Raw genomic sequence first — 16,941 nt, forward strand, 5'->3', positions numbered from 1 at the left:
AATTTATAAAAAATTTAAAAACTAATTGTATTTTTTCTAAAATTCTCTAAAATGTTATAATAGACAATTATTTTAAGTCAGAAAAAAGAAAAAAAAATTGACAGTTAATTTTGTATTTTTAATATAACAATTAAAAACGAGACCAGCTAGACTTACGGCATAATAGTCCGATGGTAGAATTGAAAGGAAGTTCGACCGCACGTAAGTGATCAACTACCAAACACTCAACCAATTAACGTGAAAGAGTAGCAGCCGTCTGTGTCCTCACATTCTACTAATCTTTTTTGTATTTTTCTTTTGAGGCATCGCATATTAAATGCAACTCCATAAATTTAAAAAAGGCATGAATTAGTGATTGTGACTCCGTTGCTCCAATCTTATAATTCTAGCCCCTCTTGCTCTATCTTCAATTATTCATGTACAAACATACAAAATATTTAAAAGGGAAAAAAATAAAAAGTTATGATAATGAAATCATCAATTTATCAAAATAAATAACAAAATTCAATAATTCATGTCCTTCGGATCTCCGCCCGCCTTTTTGCACAAACCTAGCAAAAAACATTTATCATTCTTATTCAGTTGTACCTTCTTTTTTTTTCCTATGGTTAATAAATTTTCAATTTAAATGTTTATTTTATAGTACATGTGTGTGTGTGGGGTGGGGGGGGGGGGGGGGGGGGGGTCTAGGACAATAAATTAATTAAATATTGATATAGATAGAGCAGAACTTCGTATTATTATTACTGCATAGCATAAATATTACTTTCTCGGTTTCAATGTAATTCAAACTAAATTTTTGTAGGTGTTCTATTATAGTTTGATTATTTTTATTTACACAATTTTTCATAATCCTCTTCAATTAATATTTTTCGAAAGAGAATTTCATTAAAAAAAATTGTAATGTATGTAATATTAGGTAAGGTTATAAAAGTAAAATTGCTATTTTTTTTAAAAATAATGTTCAAAAAGAATCTTTCTAATTAAATAAGATTGGTTTACATCTATACTAATAAAATGTTTTCCACGAAAATATCTTTAAAAAGAATTGATTTAATATTAACGTGGAATAAAAAAAAAAACAGAAAAACGCATATAAAAATCGACATGGCATCCTAGATCCTTCAACAGCACACTTCTGAAAAACCTCTCTCTACAAAGCCATTTTTATTCAGAATTAGAGAGAAAAGGAGAAAAAGAAAAAAACAGAAGAAAATGTGGGACTCAGGAACCGCCGTAACGGTGGCTATGGTGACGACGGCTTTCACGGAGGTGGCCATAAGTACGATGATGAAAGCTGCCATGGAAAGAGGAATGAGTCAGTTTGTTTATATTGCTTACTCCAATGCCTTGGCTCTCTTCTTCCTTTTCCCTTCTTCTTATTTTTTCTACAGGTACGTCCTCGGTTTATTAATTAGGTTTCGATTCTGATTTCATACTCTAATTTTAAATTTAATTTGTTTCAGGAAAAGGCCTCGTCCTCGCCTGACTCTTCGTATTTTCAGCAAAATTCTGCTGATGGGAACTCTCAGGTTTTATTTCATTTACTTGATTAATTAATCTGTTAAAACTTTTCGATTAAAAATTTAATCATTCTAATTAAATAATTGTTCTGATTGAGTACAGTTGCTGTGTTCAAACGTTTATGAACACTGGGATTAAGTTAAGCTCGCCGACGATGTCTGCCGCCATGACTGATCTCACGCCGGCTTTTACCTTCGTGCTTGCCGTGATTTCCAGGTGGGTCTCCCTCTAAAATTATGCTTCTTGTTTTTATATCCTTTATGCATAAAAATCCAAATTCGTTTTCGATAATTTCTGAGCATCCTTGGTATATGGAGCAAAGGTTCAACCTAGTCCTTCAACTTATGACTCATGGTTAAATAATTTATTTTCAACATTTTAATCGATTAAAGATAATACTCTCTGTTTTTAATCGATTGAGGACCATATGAACAAATTCAAGGACCGGAATGAGCTAGTTTTGTTCTTAATCATCATAAAAATAAAAATTATCGTTCTTAATTAACCCAACAATTAAAAATATTTGAAAATATAAAAATTTACGACCATATTGGCTCTTTACTCTTAATATATGTATTCTCTTCCCTATAGCAATTTTAAGTTACAAATGTAATTTTTGAAAATTATATTTTCTGTAATTGGAAACTCTTTTTAGTGTTAAATTCAAGATAAAATTGCTGAATTTAGATAATTTTTTATTTAGTCCCAGTATATAAAATAATCAAAATATCAGTTATATACTATAGCTGACAGTTAGAATTTATTCGGTTTTGGTTTTAGTTTTAGTTTCACACGATATTACGAAAATGATATTTTAACATTGAATTAGAGTATAGTAGCAGATTTGATTGGTTGTTTGCGTTGGGTAACAAACATGTTACTATTATAATGGACAGCTACGTCAACTAAAAAATACAAATAAAAAATACAAAATAATAATTAAATTGATTATTTTTATTAATATGCTTTTTGTTATTTTGATTGTATATTGTATTCTAATTTAATAAGCAAAGAATTAATAATTAGTGGAGGATGAGTATACTGGAGTGATTTGGATTGGAGGCAGGGGTAGATGGGTATGCCGACAGGAATCTTGATAGAACCAGGCAAATCTATCAATGCTAAATTGACCACTGCGGGGTAAAACTATTTTTATTTTAAAAAACTTAAATTTTTAAAACTATTTGAGTATTAATTATGAATTTTATTACCGAAGGTCGTATACAAACAGACACAAATCAACTAAACGATATACCTATTATAATTGGAGTTATAGATTTTCAATTTGTGGGGGTATTATAAAATTTATAGTAAATCTATAATTTAAGTGAATTGCAAAATGATTCAAATTAGTTTATGTGCAAATTATTAAGGGTAGCTATTTTTCCACCGAATATTTGATAATCTCATTATAAAATCATTTAATTAAATTTTTACAATTAGAATCTAATGTCTTATTTATGCGTTCAAATTAGGGCCTGTTTGTTCACTTTTAAAGACGTTAGAGGCATAATTAAACTTTTCCGGACATTGATGGTGTACTTGATTCTGTAATCAAATTTTAAGAGTATAAATAACTTTTTTTTAATTTAATTTTAATTGATTTTTTATGTCAATTTTAAAAGGCAAAATAAATAATTTTATTAAATAATATAATATAATCTTCATCGTTTTATATCATTGGGGTGGTTGTATGTACTGTCTGAGGAAGTTGTTGCCATTTTTTATGTAATTGGACGTACGGGGACCATTGAGTCAACATTAATGGACGATTTACTGTTTCTTATGCAAGTTTTGACGTCACACATTGTTTATTGATCTATCATAGTGACGACCACTCAACATTTTTTTATCTGTTATATTTGATAATTATCAAAATTAGCCAACTTGTAGATAACAAAACATTAGTCCTGGCTCTTGGCTTTTGGCTCTTCGCTATTGGCTCTTTGTTCTCCACATTTGAATCATTTTTTTCTGCTTTAAGGCCTGATCACTAAAATATACTCAAGTTTTTAAATTTTTTTATTTATACTGTTAAATTTTAATTTTATTATTGTAGTTAAATCTAATAAATACGTTTCAATAATAACTAATTAGGTGGATTTATAAAAAAAAAGCAAAAGCTTTCTAACCTTTTTAATTATAATAAAACCTAATATTTTCAATCGATTGGTGTTTATTAAAATTAGACAATTATTGAAGAAAGTAAATTGTTTGATCATAAATAAAAAAGTCCTAAATGTTTGGTTTTTTATTACAAGAAATATGTTTATCAAAATTAAATTACAGTGGAAGAAATTAAAAAGTTGAGTTGTAAATAAAAACAGTTGAATATTTTGAATGATTAAACCTTGATTTAACAATATGGGTCAATTGAATTTCTTGGCATACCAATGATGTTGTGAATGGAAATTTTCTCTAATATAATAAAATTGTGACTTTTTTCTTTCAAAATATCATATTTTAAACATATTTCCTTATTATTTTATGCATTCAAGTCTTATTTTGGTATAAAGGGACAAACACGTATGGCCTGCTCAATAATTTTCTTTTTGAATCTTTAAAAAGATTTTGAGAAACAAACATGTAGGACCTGGATAAATCTGGATGCCGAATATGGTATCCTACAATAATATAAATGTGATTTTTTTAATGTTAATGAGCTATTTATTTCAAATACATAGTCACCATCAATAATGTTTACATTCAATTATTTAAGATTGATTGCACTATTTTATTGATGGGAATTTGAAAATTCTATACCATTTGTCTAATCAGTGTGGATTATATCTATATCAGTACTGCTCATTTTTTTATTTAAAATAGCATGACATACAACCCTTAGAACTCACTTAACATAACTTTCAATTACATTTTGATAATTGAATTGACCTAATCTCATTCACTAATCTAAATGGATAAGTTATGTAGCAAAACGAGGAAAACAAGGTATTAAACGCAATATATACTTGCTTGCAACTTTCAACAAAATAATTCGTCACATTTATCACATTTCCACAAATTGGTCATTTTGAAAAAAATGTTGAACAAAAAAGTCACGAGAATTAAAAATGAGCAATTTGCAATTGTGACAATGTTGGTGACAGACATTTATTATCATGCCTCATCAGTTATCATTATTTACTTTTTTTTTATGAATATCATTATTTACTTGAATAAAAAAATTAATAACCCAAGTATGGTGAAGTATGTAATAAATTTTTGGCAAAATCCATATCAAGATTTACATTGTAGTTGTATTTTATCTGGTTCTTAGAAATCAAAACTCTTCAGGTCCCTGTACCTTTATTTTTCCAATTACCAAGTTCTTCTCTTAACAGAAAGAATCATGTTCCTCATGAGAAATATGGAATATTTTTTTATCTTCTTCGAATTCGACTAGTTTGAACTCTTTCATGAGCTCCATAGCCATGCTGTGGTATGGTAAAATTACAACTGCACGTCATTAGTTAACGTTCATAAAATTTACATACCATCAAATATCAAGTTTAAACATAGTCTCTCAACTGGATTATGCTTTGACCTTATCTTTAATGATGTGTAAATTATTTCTCTGCTGCAGATTTGTAAATTGTCAATGTATAACCACCGATGCGTGATTCATTTCTGTTAAGATAAAGATTTATTAATTAAAAAGATAAAAATACACGGGCTTGATGAATCTCAATTGATTAACAAAAAACGTTTAATACAATGACCTTAAGATGGATTTTGCCTAATTTTTTAAAGCAACATCTAATTTTGATCCAATGATTATGATTTCAGGATGGAAAGGCTAGAGTGCAGATTACAGAGTAGTCAAGCGAAGTCTATAGGCACTACAATATCAGTTGTTGGAGCATTAATTGTAACATTTTACAAAGGGCTGCCACTCACAAGTCTTCCAGCACATTCTAGTACGCTTAATGATCTGCCCGCCACACCCAACTGGGCAGCTGGTGGCATTTTTTGTGCAGCTGGTGCATGGTGCTTATCGTCCTTGTATGTCGTTCAGGTATGTTGTATGTTACACGTAAATTTATCGAGTGTTACATTTTAACTTTTTGTGTCTTTTTCTGAAAACACTTCTGAAAATTAACATGTGAATTGTGATGACTGTGTATACAGACTTGGATTCTAAAGGAGTTCCCTTCGGAGTTGATGATGACAAGCATATCGATCTCTTTTGTCACATTGTTTTCGTCTATCATCGGCGTAATCGCAGTTAATGATGTAAACGCCTGGATATTAAAGCCTGATATTGAGCTATTAGCCATTATCTGCTCAGTAAGTGTCTATTTTATAATTTTTCATGAATTCACATTGGTTTATTCTTGAATATTAGTAACCTAACATGATTTGCAGGCAATTTTTGCTGTAGCAATTAGAAATGTAGTTCATACATGGGCATGCCATATAAAAGGGCCTCTCTACACTGCCATGTTCAATCCACTTGGAATGATTATTGCAACCCTCTTGGGTGTTTCTTTTCTTGGAGACACTCTTTATATTGGATGGTACCATATTTCTCTTCATATATAATTAATCCTAGTTTATCGCCTTAAATATTTTTAATATATACTTTAGAAAACGGTTATCAACGTTTTATTTATTATATTTTGGTTATCAAACTTTTATTTTCTCAACTACACAAGATTATCCAATTAATTCTGTCCAATAATTTTCTATTTGGCCTACGGATTGCCTACGTGGTAAAGCTGAATATCCAGCAATCTGTCTACCATATAGGTAATTATTAACCAGAATTGATCGGTTGACCTTCTGTTGTTGGGAAAATAAAAATTCGTTGTCACAATATAATAAAGGAAATGTAGGTAACGGCTTTATAAAAAGTGTATAGTTCCATAACATGTAAAATATTTAACCTAGTTTAATCCTTTGAAAGATTGTTTTAAATGACTAACATGTGAGTGAATTTTGCAGTATAATTGGAGGAACTATAATTGCAGTGGGATTTTATACTGTATTATGGGGAAAAAGCCAAGAAGATAAGATGATTGAAATTGAAGATGAAAACTACTCTATCTATGATCAGTCACCATCCTCTCCTAAAGTCCCTCTCCTTCAAAACAAAAAGCTGGATGTCTAATGGGTAAACAACATGAATTAGAGGAATTTCTTACTTAGCGCCGATCCGTACTTTATAGAAAGTTTTTTTTTTATCTTGCTCGGGTTTATATTTTATTTATAGATTTATCCAATCATAAGTTATAAAATTACACATTTAAAACAAATGTGTAGTTTTTTTATCTGATTGGCTGGGTCTATGAATAACGTTGCAACTCGAATTAAGTGAGAAATTTCGATGATCGGTATTGTCAAATATTCTTGCAAGAAGCACATTATTAAGTGTAAATTCGCAATTGAAGGAACGAGAATAGATGGTTATTAGATGTAGATGCGATTAGATTATTGGTCTGTATAATATTAAAAATGTCACAGATGTGGCAATGTAAAATTAAGGCCAAACTCATATTAAGGCCCCTGTACAATACAATTTTTGTTCAGGAGGTCCTTATCTCGAAAAACTTATTTTCTTGATCTTTATACTTGTCATTTTTGCGATTTTAATGCCCTTTTCTGGACGGAATGAAGAGAGTGTGATTCACTCTCGTTAAGTGAGAGTAGGAGGCAAAAAAAGAAATATAAATCATGAATAAATTTAAATCCACGTGTATATATTTATATAAAGAGTGATTAGAAAACCAAAATTAGGTGTAATTGTTGTATTAAAGTTGTTAAAGCAGCTAATAATTCTAAAACCAGATTTATATTTTAATCTTTTTTAATTATTTAATCAGTATATTCAAAAGAAACGGTGCGTTTTGTTTTTCTTCACTTCATCTTCTTCACTTTTCCTTCACTTCATCTCCGAGCTACAACGAAGGCTACTTCGTGAAGACTGAAGCTGAGAAATGCCAGTAGAAATCGGAGACCACTGCTAAAAGGGGCCAATTTATTTATCTCCTAAGAAATTAGACAAATTTCCGGTGGATTTGGTCGCCGTCATAACATTAGATCCGCCGGTAATAGAAGTGATAGCCATGGCGATAGATTTACAAAGTCTGAATAGAATCGAAGAGAAGACAGAAAAATAGTGAACGAAGTAGCCAGAAAATTAATAATGATGCGATGATTTACATTTAAAAGGAGCAGAAATGGCGTTTTTCTATAACCAGTAAGCCTAATTTTTTTCAAACCTTACTTTTTTCTCCCGAAATCTGTTCTTTTCTTGAGACCCATTAATGGGTATTCATTTTTAGATCTGGTCTTGGAATCGGGTACAGGAGGGGCTGTCGTGTTGTAAGTCATTTTCTTGTTCTTGAATGCATTGTGTTTGCTGCGTATGAATTGTTTTCTTGATTACTTATATGGTGTTAGAAATTTTGGGTGTTCATGGTTGATATCTCTGTGTTTGTGTTGAAAGTGACAAAGAGATGAAATGCTTAAGGAAGAAAATTTCATTAGCCATGGAAATTGGCGAGAGTTACTGGAAGAAGAGGATAGAAGAACAGAGGAGACATGAATCATGGGTTTTGGAATTTGATTAATTGTAGTAATTAGATTTAATTGCTTAAAGAAAAAGAGAAATGACAAAAGAATAGAGGAGAGATGACACGTGGCATATAAAAAGAAAAACTTGCTCTGTTAATTAACGGAAAGAGAGAGTGAACCACACTCTCTTCATTCCGTCCAGAAAAGGGCATTAAATCCGCAGAAATAACAAGTATAAGGACCGGAGAAATAAGTTTTTCGAGATAAGGGCCTCCTGAACAAAAGTCGTATAGTACAGGGGTTTTAGTATGGATTTGGCCTAAAATTAAATGTGGAGCAGTTAAATTCCGTTTCACCTTATCCCCATTACAAGGCTTCAAGTTTTTCTATATGATTCTGCTTTAGCTTCAAATTGATCGATGATGCGTTTGTATGCTAGGATATAATTGATTCAATTTAAAAAAAAATGAAACAATTTTTTTGAAAAATACATACTAATATGTGTATAGGTTTGGGTATCTGCTCAAGCGCATCCAAGCTAGGCGGACTAGGACCTTAACCTTAATATAATGTTCGATATGAGCCAGCATTTAGCTTATTTTACAAGCGGCTTAAACTTTTAGTTTTAACTAAATTTACTAATAGATCTGAATTTTTTTGCTCGGATCTGCATAAATCTAACTTGTAAGTTAATTTGGGTAATAATAAATCAGATCCTGACCGAACTTAAACGTGTAAATAAAAGAGTTAGATCCGCTTGGATCCAACTCGAATCTGTCTGGACCTACCTGATCCATGAACAAGCGTACTTGCTGGTTTCTGAGATAAACATTAAGTATCTATTTGTACCTTTTTTCCTACAATAATTACTGCTAAAGAGGAAACTTCCGCAGGCTTGAGAAATAAAGGTTTATTTTGGTTATTAAATTGAGTTCCAATATCTTTTACCAAATGAAGAAAAAAGTACCATGCAATACGTATCGTTGAAGATACATCCTGTCAGCCACAAGTCCCTGCTTGGCTACTTCCAAATTCGTTAAGTCATTTAGTACAAGCTTACAGTTAGGGGTGTGCATGGAACCTAATTATCAAAATAACCGAACCGGACTGAAAGTAGACGGTAATTCGGATTAATTATAGGAATTGCCATCAGAAAGTGAATGACCACAAGTGATGCTTAATAAATTAAGATTATCTTTAGATTGGAGGCGTTTGATATCACACTCCAAATTCCGTTGCCAAAACATAAGAAGTATAACAAGATTTTAAAATGAAAAATTTGGCAAGGACTAAATAAATAAAAACTAGTAATACGAAGATTTTTGAATAAATAAAAGATAAAAAAAGTATTATCATTGAAATAAGGTTTAATGTGTTAAAAATACCAATACATTGCAGGTGAAGTCAATTCAAACTAATACTTTTAAAATCACTACATTTAGCTCGATTTAATATTTATTGTGTTAATTATAGCCTTTAAAAATAATTTCAAACTTTTCATATATTGTTGAATCAACAAATTTTAATCAAAATGCTGACATTTCATCTAAAATCGAACCAGACCATTTGTAACTTTTAATCCGAAAGTAACACTGACCAACCAATTTTTAGGTGACTAGTGATTCTATTGGTTTTTTAGATGACATGTCAGCTTTTGAGATTACAATATTTGACATGTCAGCATTTCAGATTAAAATTAGAATAACCTAATTAATAATCTCGTACAATACAAGTGGCATCTAAAATACCCAATTGTACAATAGAAGAACCCTTCAATAACAGTCTGATATATAATCTCTTCCATGGGAAGATCAAAGCTGCTGAATTAAATAATTATCAGTTCACAGAGATGTTTGGATCGGTCGGAGTAACCGCCGTTATGCTTACGTTAGAGGCGATGGATGTGGGCATTAACACTGTAAATAAAGCAGCAATGAGCAAAGGCATGAGTCGCTATACACTCGTAGTTTACTCTAACTTCATCGCTGTTTTTCTTCTTCTTTTTTCTTCCTTCATCTTTTACAGGCAAGTCCGAGGGTATTTAAAGTATTACCGTTTTGTAATTTGGTTATATAATTTTGATTCGTTTTAATTTGATTATCGAATTAAACTTTTGAAAATTTTATGACTAAAATACATTATGTGACAGCCGGTTTTTGCTTATTTTAACATATTTTCGTCCGAAAAAGTTTATCATGTACGTATAATTTGATTTTAAGACAAAACTTTACGCAAACTATACAAATATGACAAGTTTTCAGACTAAAATCAGCAAAAACCGATGGCTGAGGGGCGAAGCCAGACAATTTTTTAAAGGGGGGCAAAAAAACTTACAAATTATACATATAAATTGTCATTAGGTGTATAATGTGGGCAAGTATTAGTAAAATTAATTAAATATATAAATTTATAATAATATGTACATGTATTAATTAAGAAACTATTTTATCAAAGGTGGTCCCCACCTTTATTAAGAGGTAGCTTCGCCTCTGCATATGTATTTTTGATATTTTGGAACTAAAATTTAGTAATCAAATTTTGATCAGTAAATGAGAATCAAGTTCCGTAATTTCACTAATTCCCAATTCTTTGTAAATTTCATGTATTTGAAATTCATTTCTTTTCAACAGAAAAAGAAATGAGCCAGCAATTACATTCTCTTTAATCTGCAGGATTTTTGTCCTAAGTCTGCTCAGGTAATTAATTAATTCTGTGATAATTTTGCTAATTAATTAAAGTGATTTTAAGTGTGTTTGTATGGTTTAGTTGTTGTGGTCAGGTATTTACCAATATTGGAATAGGATACAGCTCTCCAACTCTAGCTTCTGCCATGATTGATTTAACTCCGGCTTTTACCTTCATTCTTGGAGTCTTCGCAAGGTTAGCGCTTCTCATTTCATCGAAGACAATTTATATTGCACAGAAACTTTTCAAATCATATGCATGATTCGGTTCTTTATATAATATTTTTGAATTAACCGAAATATATATAATTTTATTTTTCTATAGTTTAAAAGACTTAAGGCAATTTTTATAATATTTTTAGTACTTAAATATCAATTTTTCCTCAAAATTTGTATATATTTAAAAATTGATACACAATTGATTTTTTATTTTTATTTTTCAATAATTAATATTAAATGTATACTTTGACAACAAGCAAGTATGATATAAATTTCATATTGAAAAATTAGAAATAAAATGTTGAACATTTAAATAGAAATGACTCATTAACCAATTAATTACTAACAATTATGAATTGAGGTTTTTTCTTTTTTGATAATTGGGAGGGGGAGCGCTTGTTGGAGGAAATGAACCCACGATTTTGACAGTTTTTTATCAAGCGCTTATATCATTTAAGTTACATCTCGTTGGTATTAAGAATTGAGGTTGAGTGTGACCTAGTTACCTTTATGGCCTCATAAGTGTATTTTTTTATACGTTGTGCTCATTTTGGTTCCAACAGTTTTTAAAATCCGACATTCTGAATTTATAAATTACTATACTAAAAAATATATCATTTTTCCGTTTCATGTTTCGGGAGTTTCAGCATTTCTGTTTCTGTAGCATTTCATAGGGGGCAACAATTCAATTCAATCTAAAGTGACTCAATTAGAATTTTTATCTTGCATATAGGATGGAAATCCTGAATTTCAGGATGAAAAGTAGTCAGGCAAAGTGTATCGGCACAATGGTATTGATCACCGGAGGATTAATTTTTACTTTATACAAAGGTCCGTCGATTACAGGTGGCGATGACGATGATGACTTACAGAAAAAAATGATTTTCTCATCTCCATCAAACTGGGCAATTGGAGGATTTTTCCTTTCAGTTCATAGTTTCATCCTGGCTCTAATCTATATAGTCCTGGTTAGTCTCTAAAAATATTAAGAGTTTGTTACTAATTTTTGAATAAAATGTTATCTCGGTATTTAAATTTATGAGTCAAGATCAATTAACTCATATTAACTTATTTTAATCAGCTACGGACAATACTCTCTGTGTTAAGATCAATTAATCCTCAAATTGGATCCTCACGGTTTCTGAAAGCGTTAATTTTCGAGTTAATTGACCTAAAAATAGAGAGTGTTGTTTTAATTGATTAAAATGATTAAGCATGAGTTAATTAACATGACACATAAATTCAAGGACCTAATTTAACAATTTCAGTAAAGAGAATTACATATTTGTATTATAAAAACTCTAATTTAACATTTTGCAGACTTGGATAATCAGGGATTATCCTTCAGAACTCATGATCACACTCTTAAATTCAACAATGGTGACCGTTTTTTCAGCCTCAGTTTCATTGGTAGCAGAAAAAGATCCAAATGCTTGGACAATCACTCCTGATATTCAGTTACTATCCATTAGCTTTACGGTATGCATATATAAAGTTAATAAACATGTACACCAACTCCGTTCTTGATAAATCGATACACCAATTAAAAATTCGGTGAAAATTGATGAAGTGGAAGCCGAATAAATTGATCACGTCATTCACACATCAAAACAGTGTGTTTTGAAAATTCAACTTCTATATCATCAATTTTCACTTATATATATCAATTTGCAAAATAAAAAAAAAATTGATATATAATTTTACCAATTTTATAAACTATGGTTAAATTGTAAAAACGTACATAATCCATAAGTTTACATATTAAAATCCTATGAAGTATAACTAACTATTATGTACTATAATTATTAATGACTTAATGTGTTGTGTTGCTGAATTTTACAGGCAGTTTTTGGTGTGTCACTTCGAACCATAGTGCATACATGGGCATGTCACAAGAAAGGACCTGTCTACACTTGCATGTTCAAACCACTTGGAATGGTTATAGCTGTATTTATGGGAGTTTCTTTTCTTGGAGACAATCTCTATCTTGGAAGGTATTCACATATCAATCTAGTGCATGGTATTGGGATATAACCGAATTAACCGACCAAATTTAATTAAAACTTTAATTAGCTAGGTTTTTGGTTAATTTTCTTTAGTTATAGTTAGTAATTTTTAAAATTAGTTAATTCGGTTTGGTTTTATTTTTAGTATGAAAATTTTGAATTGACCAAACCAACATAATTAACAAAGTTATACAAATATAAATGTTATTTTTGCATATAACTAAAAATTATATTCATAAAAGAAAAACTAAAAATTATACCAAAATTTTATCTTTTAAAATAACTTGACATTAATAAAATTCATTAATTTAATTAACTGGAAGACTGGACCAACCAATTATTTTGGTTCGATTGAAATTTGGTTTATATATTTCGATGACAATTCGTTTAAAAAAATTTGGATAAATTCGGACCAAATTGCCGATGGACACCTTTAGTGCGTGTATATTTATCCAATCATATATTTTGGTATTTCATCTTAATTTTTAAAACTCTAAATCTTTATACTTGTAACCTGTTGGTATAAAAATATCTACGTATCGCGGTCTTTGTTTAATTATTATTTTTTTAGCATTTTTTTTTCAGTATCGCTTTAGATATATGCACTATATGTGTGTTTAAATTTCTTATTGAAATATCTGTTTTGTAGTGTGATAGGAGGTGGTACAATTGGCATAGGGTTTTATGGTGTAATGTGGGGGAAAAGCCGAGAAGACAAAGAAAGCTGCGGTTTCGAGTCATCTTCTCTTAAAGCCCCACTTTTACGCAACAAATTCCTTAAATTTATACCATTTTTGCACTGAAACAATATACATATGGTACAATTAAATAACCCATGTTTCCACTTATTGCTATTTTTGGCTTTTGTAAGTATTTTTTGGAACAAAGGATCAATTCACCTCTTCAATTTGGCACGAAATATCAAAAAAAATATTTTGGAGAGTTTTGGTCAAACAGATTCGCAACTTGCGTTTTTATATCGAAAACACCAAAGAGAGTGAGATTCTTAATTTTATTTAATTAAATTAACTAAACACGATGATCCTAAGTAAACCATTATTAGAACCTTAATTCAACCTGATTAAAACTTAATCTAAAATTCAAATCACCCTAATTTATCCTAATTATAGACCTAATTTGATCAGATTAATTCCTAATTTAACATTAACTCAGCCGCCTTCTTTATCCACTTGTTGCTGTCGGCTTTTTCTTCATCTGCCGGAACCACCAGCAGCTACCACCAGCAATCCGCAGCAACAACTCACAGACCAAAAAGCAACTCGTAACAGCCACACCACACCACACCAAACAATAACCATTTACCTATTCAAACAACGCAAACCAGAAAAAAAATCAGACGGCGAAGAAGAATAGAACTGCAACTGAAGATGATGGTCGGCGAAGAAGAAGTAAAGGAATATGCTGGAAAAGTAGCAGTGGAAAGCGTTTTTGTTGGTTCACCGCCGGCGGCCTCTTGTGTTTCCCATCGTAGTTCGTACCTGATAACAAGATAGATGGAACAAACTCAAAAAAGAACCTAAACCAAGCAGGATTGTCGCCAAAACCGACATGACCCAGCAGAGAGACCGGAGCGAACAAATAACAAAGGAAGAACTCGGCAAATAACCGAGACGGGCACATCTCAACAAACCGAGTAAATCCATATATAAAGGCTTACTCGGCCAAAGCATAACGCTCATCTCGGCTAAACCGAGCAAGATCCCTCAAAGCGAAACCGTCATCTCGCCCAACCGAGCAGGATCCCCCAAAAGCAACGACCATCTCGGTCAACCGAGCATGATCTATCCTAGTTACAGAAACAAAGTATGACAAAAGATACTCTGACATCACCGACATTCTCTAAATATAAGGGTTTTTCTAAACCATTTTCCATAGGGTGCGAATGGGCAAGAGTTTGGAAGGGGCTTTTTTTATGGTAAAGTGCATAGTTGTGGGTCTGTTTGACCCCAAGTTAAGGGGGTGAATTAATCCTTTGTTCCTATTTTTTTGGCACATTTAATGAACATCTTATAGATATATGTGAATATGTGATAGGTTAAACCCACCTTGAGGCCTTATTTTATCAAAACAATGTATATTTGAAAGTAAATCTATTTGTCTCCTAGGACGAGCTTAGGTAGTGATTTTTTGGCCCGAGCCCGAATTCGAGTTTGACAAAAGTCCATTATTTTATCGACGGGTTCATACTTTTACACATAAGCTCAAAAAATCTCGGTACAAAAACCCACATATATAGATTATAAGGGTAGGATTTGGGAAGAAAATATAAATCTCGAACCGGTCCCAGGTCCAGCCGGCAGCGGAGCTAGTCGGCGGAGAGGATTTCTCTTTTTAAAAATTATTAAAAAGAAAAAGCGCATTTTTGTCTTTAATTTAAAATAAATTGTTAAAAAGAAAAAAGCGTATTTTGGTTTTAGATTTAAAATTTTGAAGAGTTTAATCTGGACATTATTAAAAATATTAAAGTTATTTTTAAACTTTTTTTCTATCGAATCTGACTCTGTTAATTACAATATTTAACGGAAAGATTTATTTATCCGGTTTTAAAACAATAAGTTTTAATTGTTCAATTTATAAAGCACGGGAGTTTTATTATAAGCAAAAGGTACAAAAAAGCTCTCGTAGTTTTCATAAAAGTACAAATCGGCCATTTTATTTTTTTGGGTATAATTAAGCCCTCTTTGTTTCCAAATAGAGCAAATAACCCCTTTCGTTCAACACCATTAGAAACACTCGTTAATGGCTGACATGTCTCCCATAATCATATAGGGAAAAAGTCCAAAAATAATTTTAATGTTTAGAATATTTACCAAAAATTTGAGGGGGTAAGTGTCCCAAAAGTAAACTAAAAGGGTTTATTTGTTCGATTTTAAAATAACGAGGGTTTAATTATTCAACTTTAAAAACACGAAGCTTAATTGTGCCTAAAAAATTAAAAGGATAATTGTACTTTTAAGAAAAAATCGATAGTTTTTTTATACCTTCTGCATTTATTATACCCAGAAAAAGTTTAAAAACTTATACTGTCTTTTTGGGTAAACTATGAGAATTTTTTTTTTCTCTTTTACCTAGATTATATTAAGCCAACTTTTGACATTTAAATCCAGGGTTTTTGAGGCACCCAAAAATCCAGTTCTGTGCCTCTTTTGGAATTAATTCCAAAAGAGTGTCTGGACCCACATGTTCCGCATTCTAGGAATGCGGAACATGTGGGGTTCCGCATTCTAGGAATGCGGAACACGCTCGCGGCACCGACGGAAGACTCACGGTTTGAGAATACAGAGACCGAGGACTCGTAGATATGAGGATTAGATTTCATATTTTTGTTCATTTATCGATTTTTGTATTTTAGTATATGTTGTATGTTTACTATATTTTGTATATTATAATCGTTTGTTAAAATTGTTATTTTTTTTATAAGCGTCTGTTAAAATCATTAGTTAAATAAAACAAATATTTAAATCGTCTATTAATTTTTTAATTTTTTTTATAAGTGTTTGTTAAAATCAGTAGTTAAATCAAACAAGCATTTAAATCGATTCTTAATATATTTATTTTAAATTGTTTTTAGTTTATAGTTTATATTAAAAAAATTAAAATAATATTTATTTATTTTTTAAAATAAAAATTCTGCAATGATTGGACACTAAATGCCCAATCATTGCAGCCCCAATGATTGGGGAGACAGTTTTGTCTCCCCAATCATTGGGGAAGCATGTTCCGCATTCCTAGAATGCGGAACGTGCTTAAGCAGCTGATTACTGTTAATCAGCTGCTTGCCTTGTTCCGCATTTTTAGAATGCGGAACGGGTGGGACCATGCACTCTTTCGGAATTAATTCCGAAAGAGGCACTGGTTTGAAAATTTGGATGCCTCATATCAAAAACCCTTAAATCCATGGTGACCGTCAAAAGTGATCATAATCATTTTCATTGATAAACTCTCTAGTCTCTACAACCACTAAAGACAGC

The 16,941-nt window shown here is 31.0% G+C and overlaps 2 protein-coding genes across 2 annotated transcripts; both read left to right on the forward strand.

Moving 5' to 3' along the window:
• Window positions 1–1,119: 1,119 nt before the first annotated feature.
• LOC126686941 (WAT1-related protein At3g28050-like) lies at window positions 1,120–7,092 on the forward strand. Its single transcript, XM_050381245.2, has 7 exons — window positions 1,120–1,394; window positions 1,467–1,532; window positions 1,627–1,740; window positions 5,311–5,539; window positions 5,653–5,811; window positions 5,890–6,041; window positions 6,469–7,092. Exons 1-7 carry the CDS (start codon window positions 1,216–1,218, stop codon window positions 6,632–6,634), a joined length of 1,065 nt encoding a protein of 354 aa, XP_050237202.1. The 5' UTR covers window positions 1,120–1,215; the 3' UTR covers window positions 6,635–7,092.
• Window positions 7,093–9,802: 2,710 nt separating this feature from the next.
• On the forward strand, window positions 9,803–13,856 carry LOC126686248 (WAT1-related protein At5g40210-like). Its single transcript, XM_050380291.2, has 7 exons — window positions 9,803–10,065; window positions 10,671–10,736; window positions 10,807–10,920; window positions 11,677–11,911; window positions 12,264–12,422; window positions 12,786–12,937; window positions 13,599–13,856. The coding sequence occupies exons 1-7, from the start codon at window positions 9,890–9,892 to the stop codon at window positions 13,750–13,752; spliced, it is 1,056 nt and encodes a 351-aa protein (XP_050236248.1). The 5' UTR covers window positions 9,803–9,889; the 3' UTR covers window positions 13,753–13,856.
• The last annotated feature ends 3,085 nt before the right edge of the window (window positions 13,857–16,941 follow it).

This window comes from Mercurialis annua, linkage group LG6, assembly GCF_937616625.2.
Source record: "Mercurialis annua linkage group LG6, ddMerAnnu1.2, whole genome shotgun sequence".
In the NCBI taxonomy this organism is placed as follows: domain Eukaryota; kingdom Viridiplantae; phylum Streptophyta; class Magnoliopsida; order Malpighiales; family Euphorbiaceae; genus Mercurialis; species Mercurialis annua.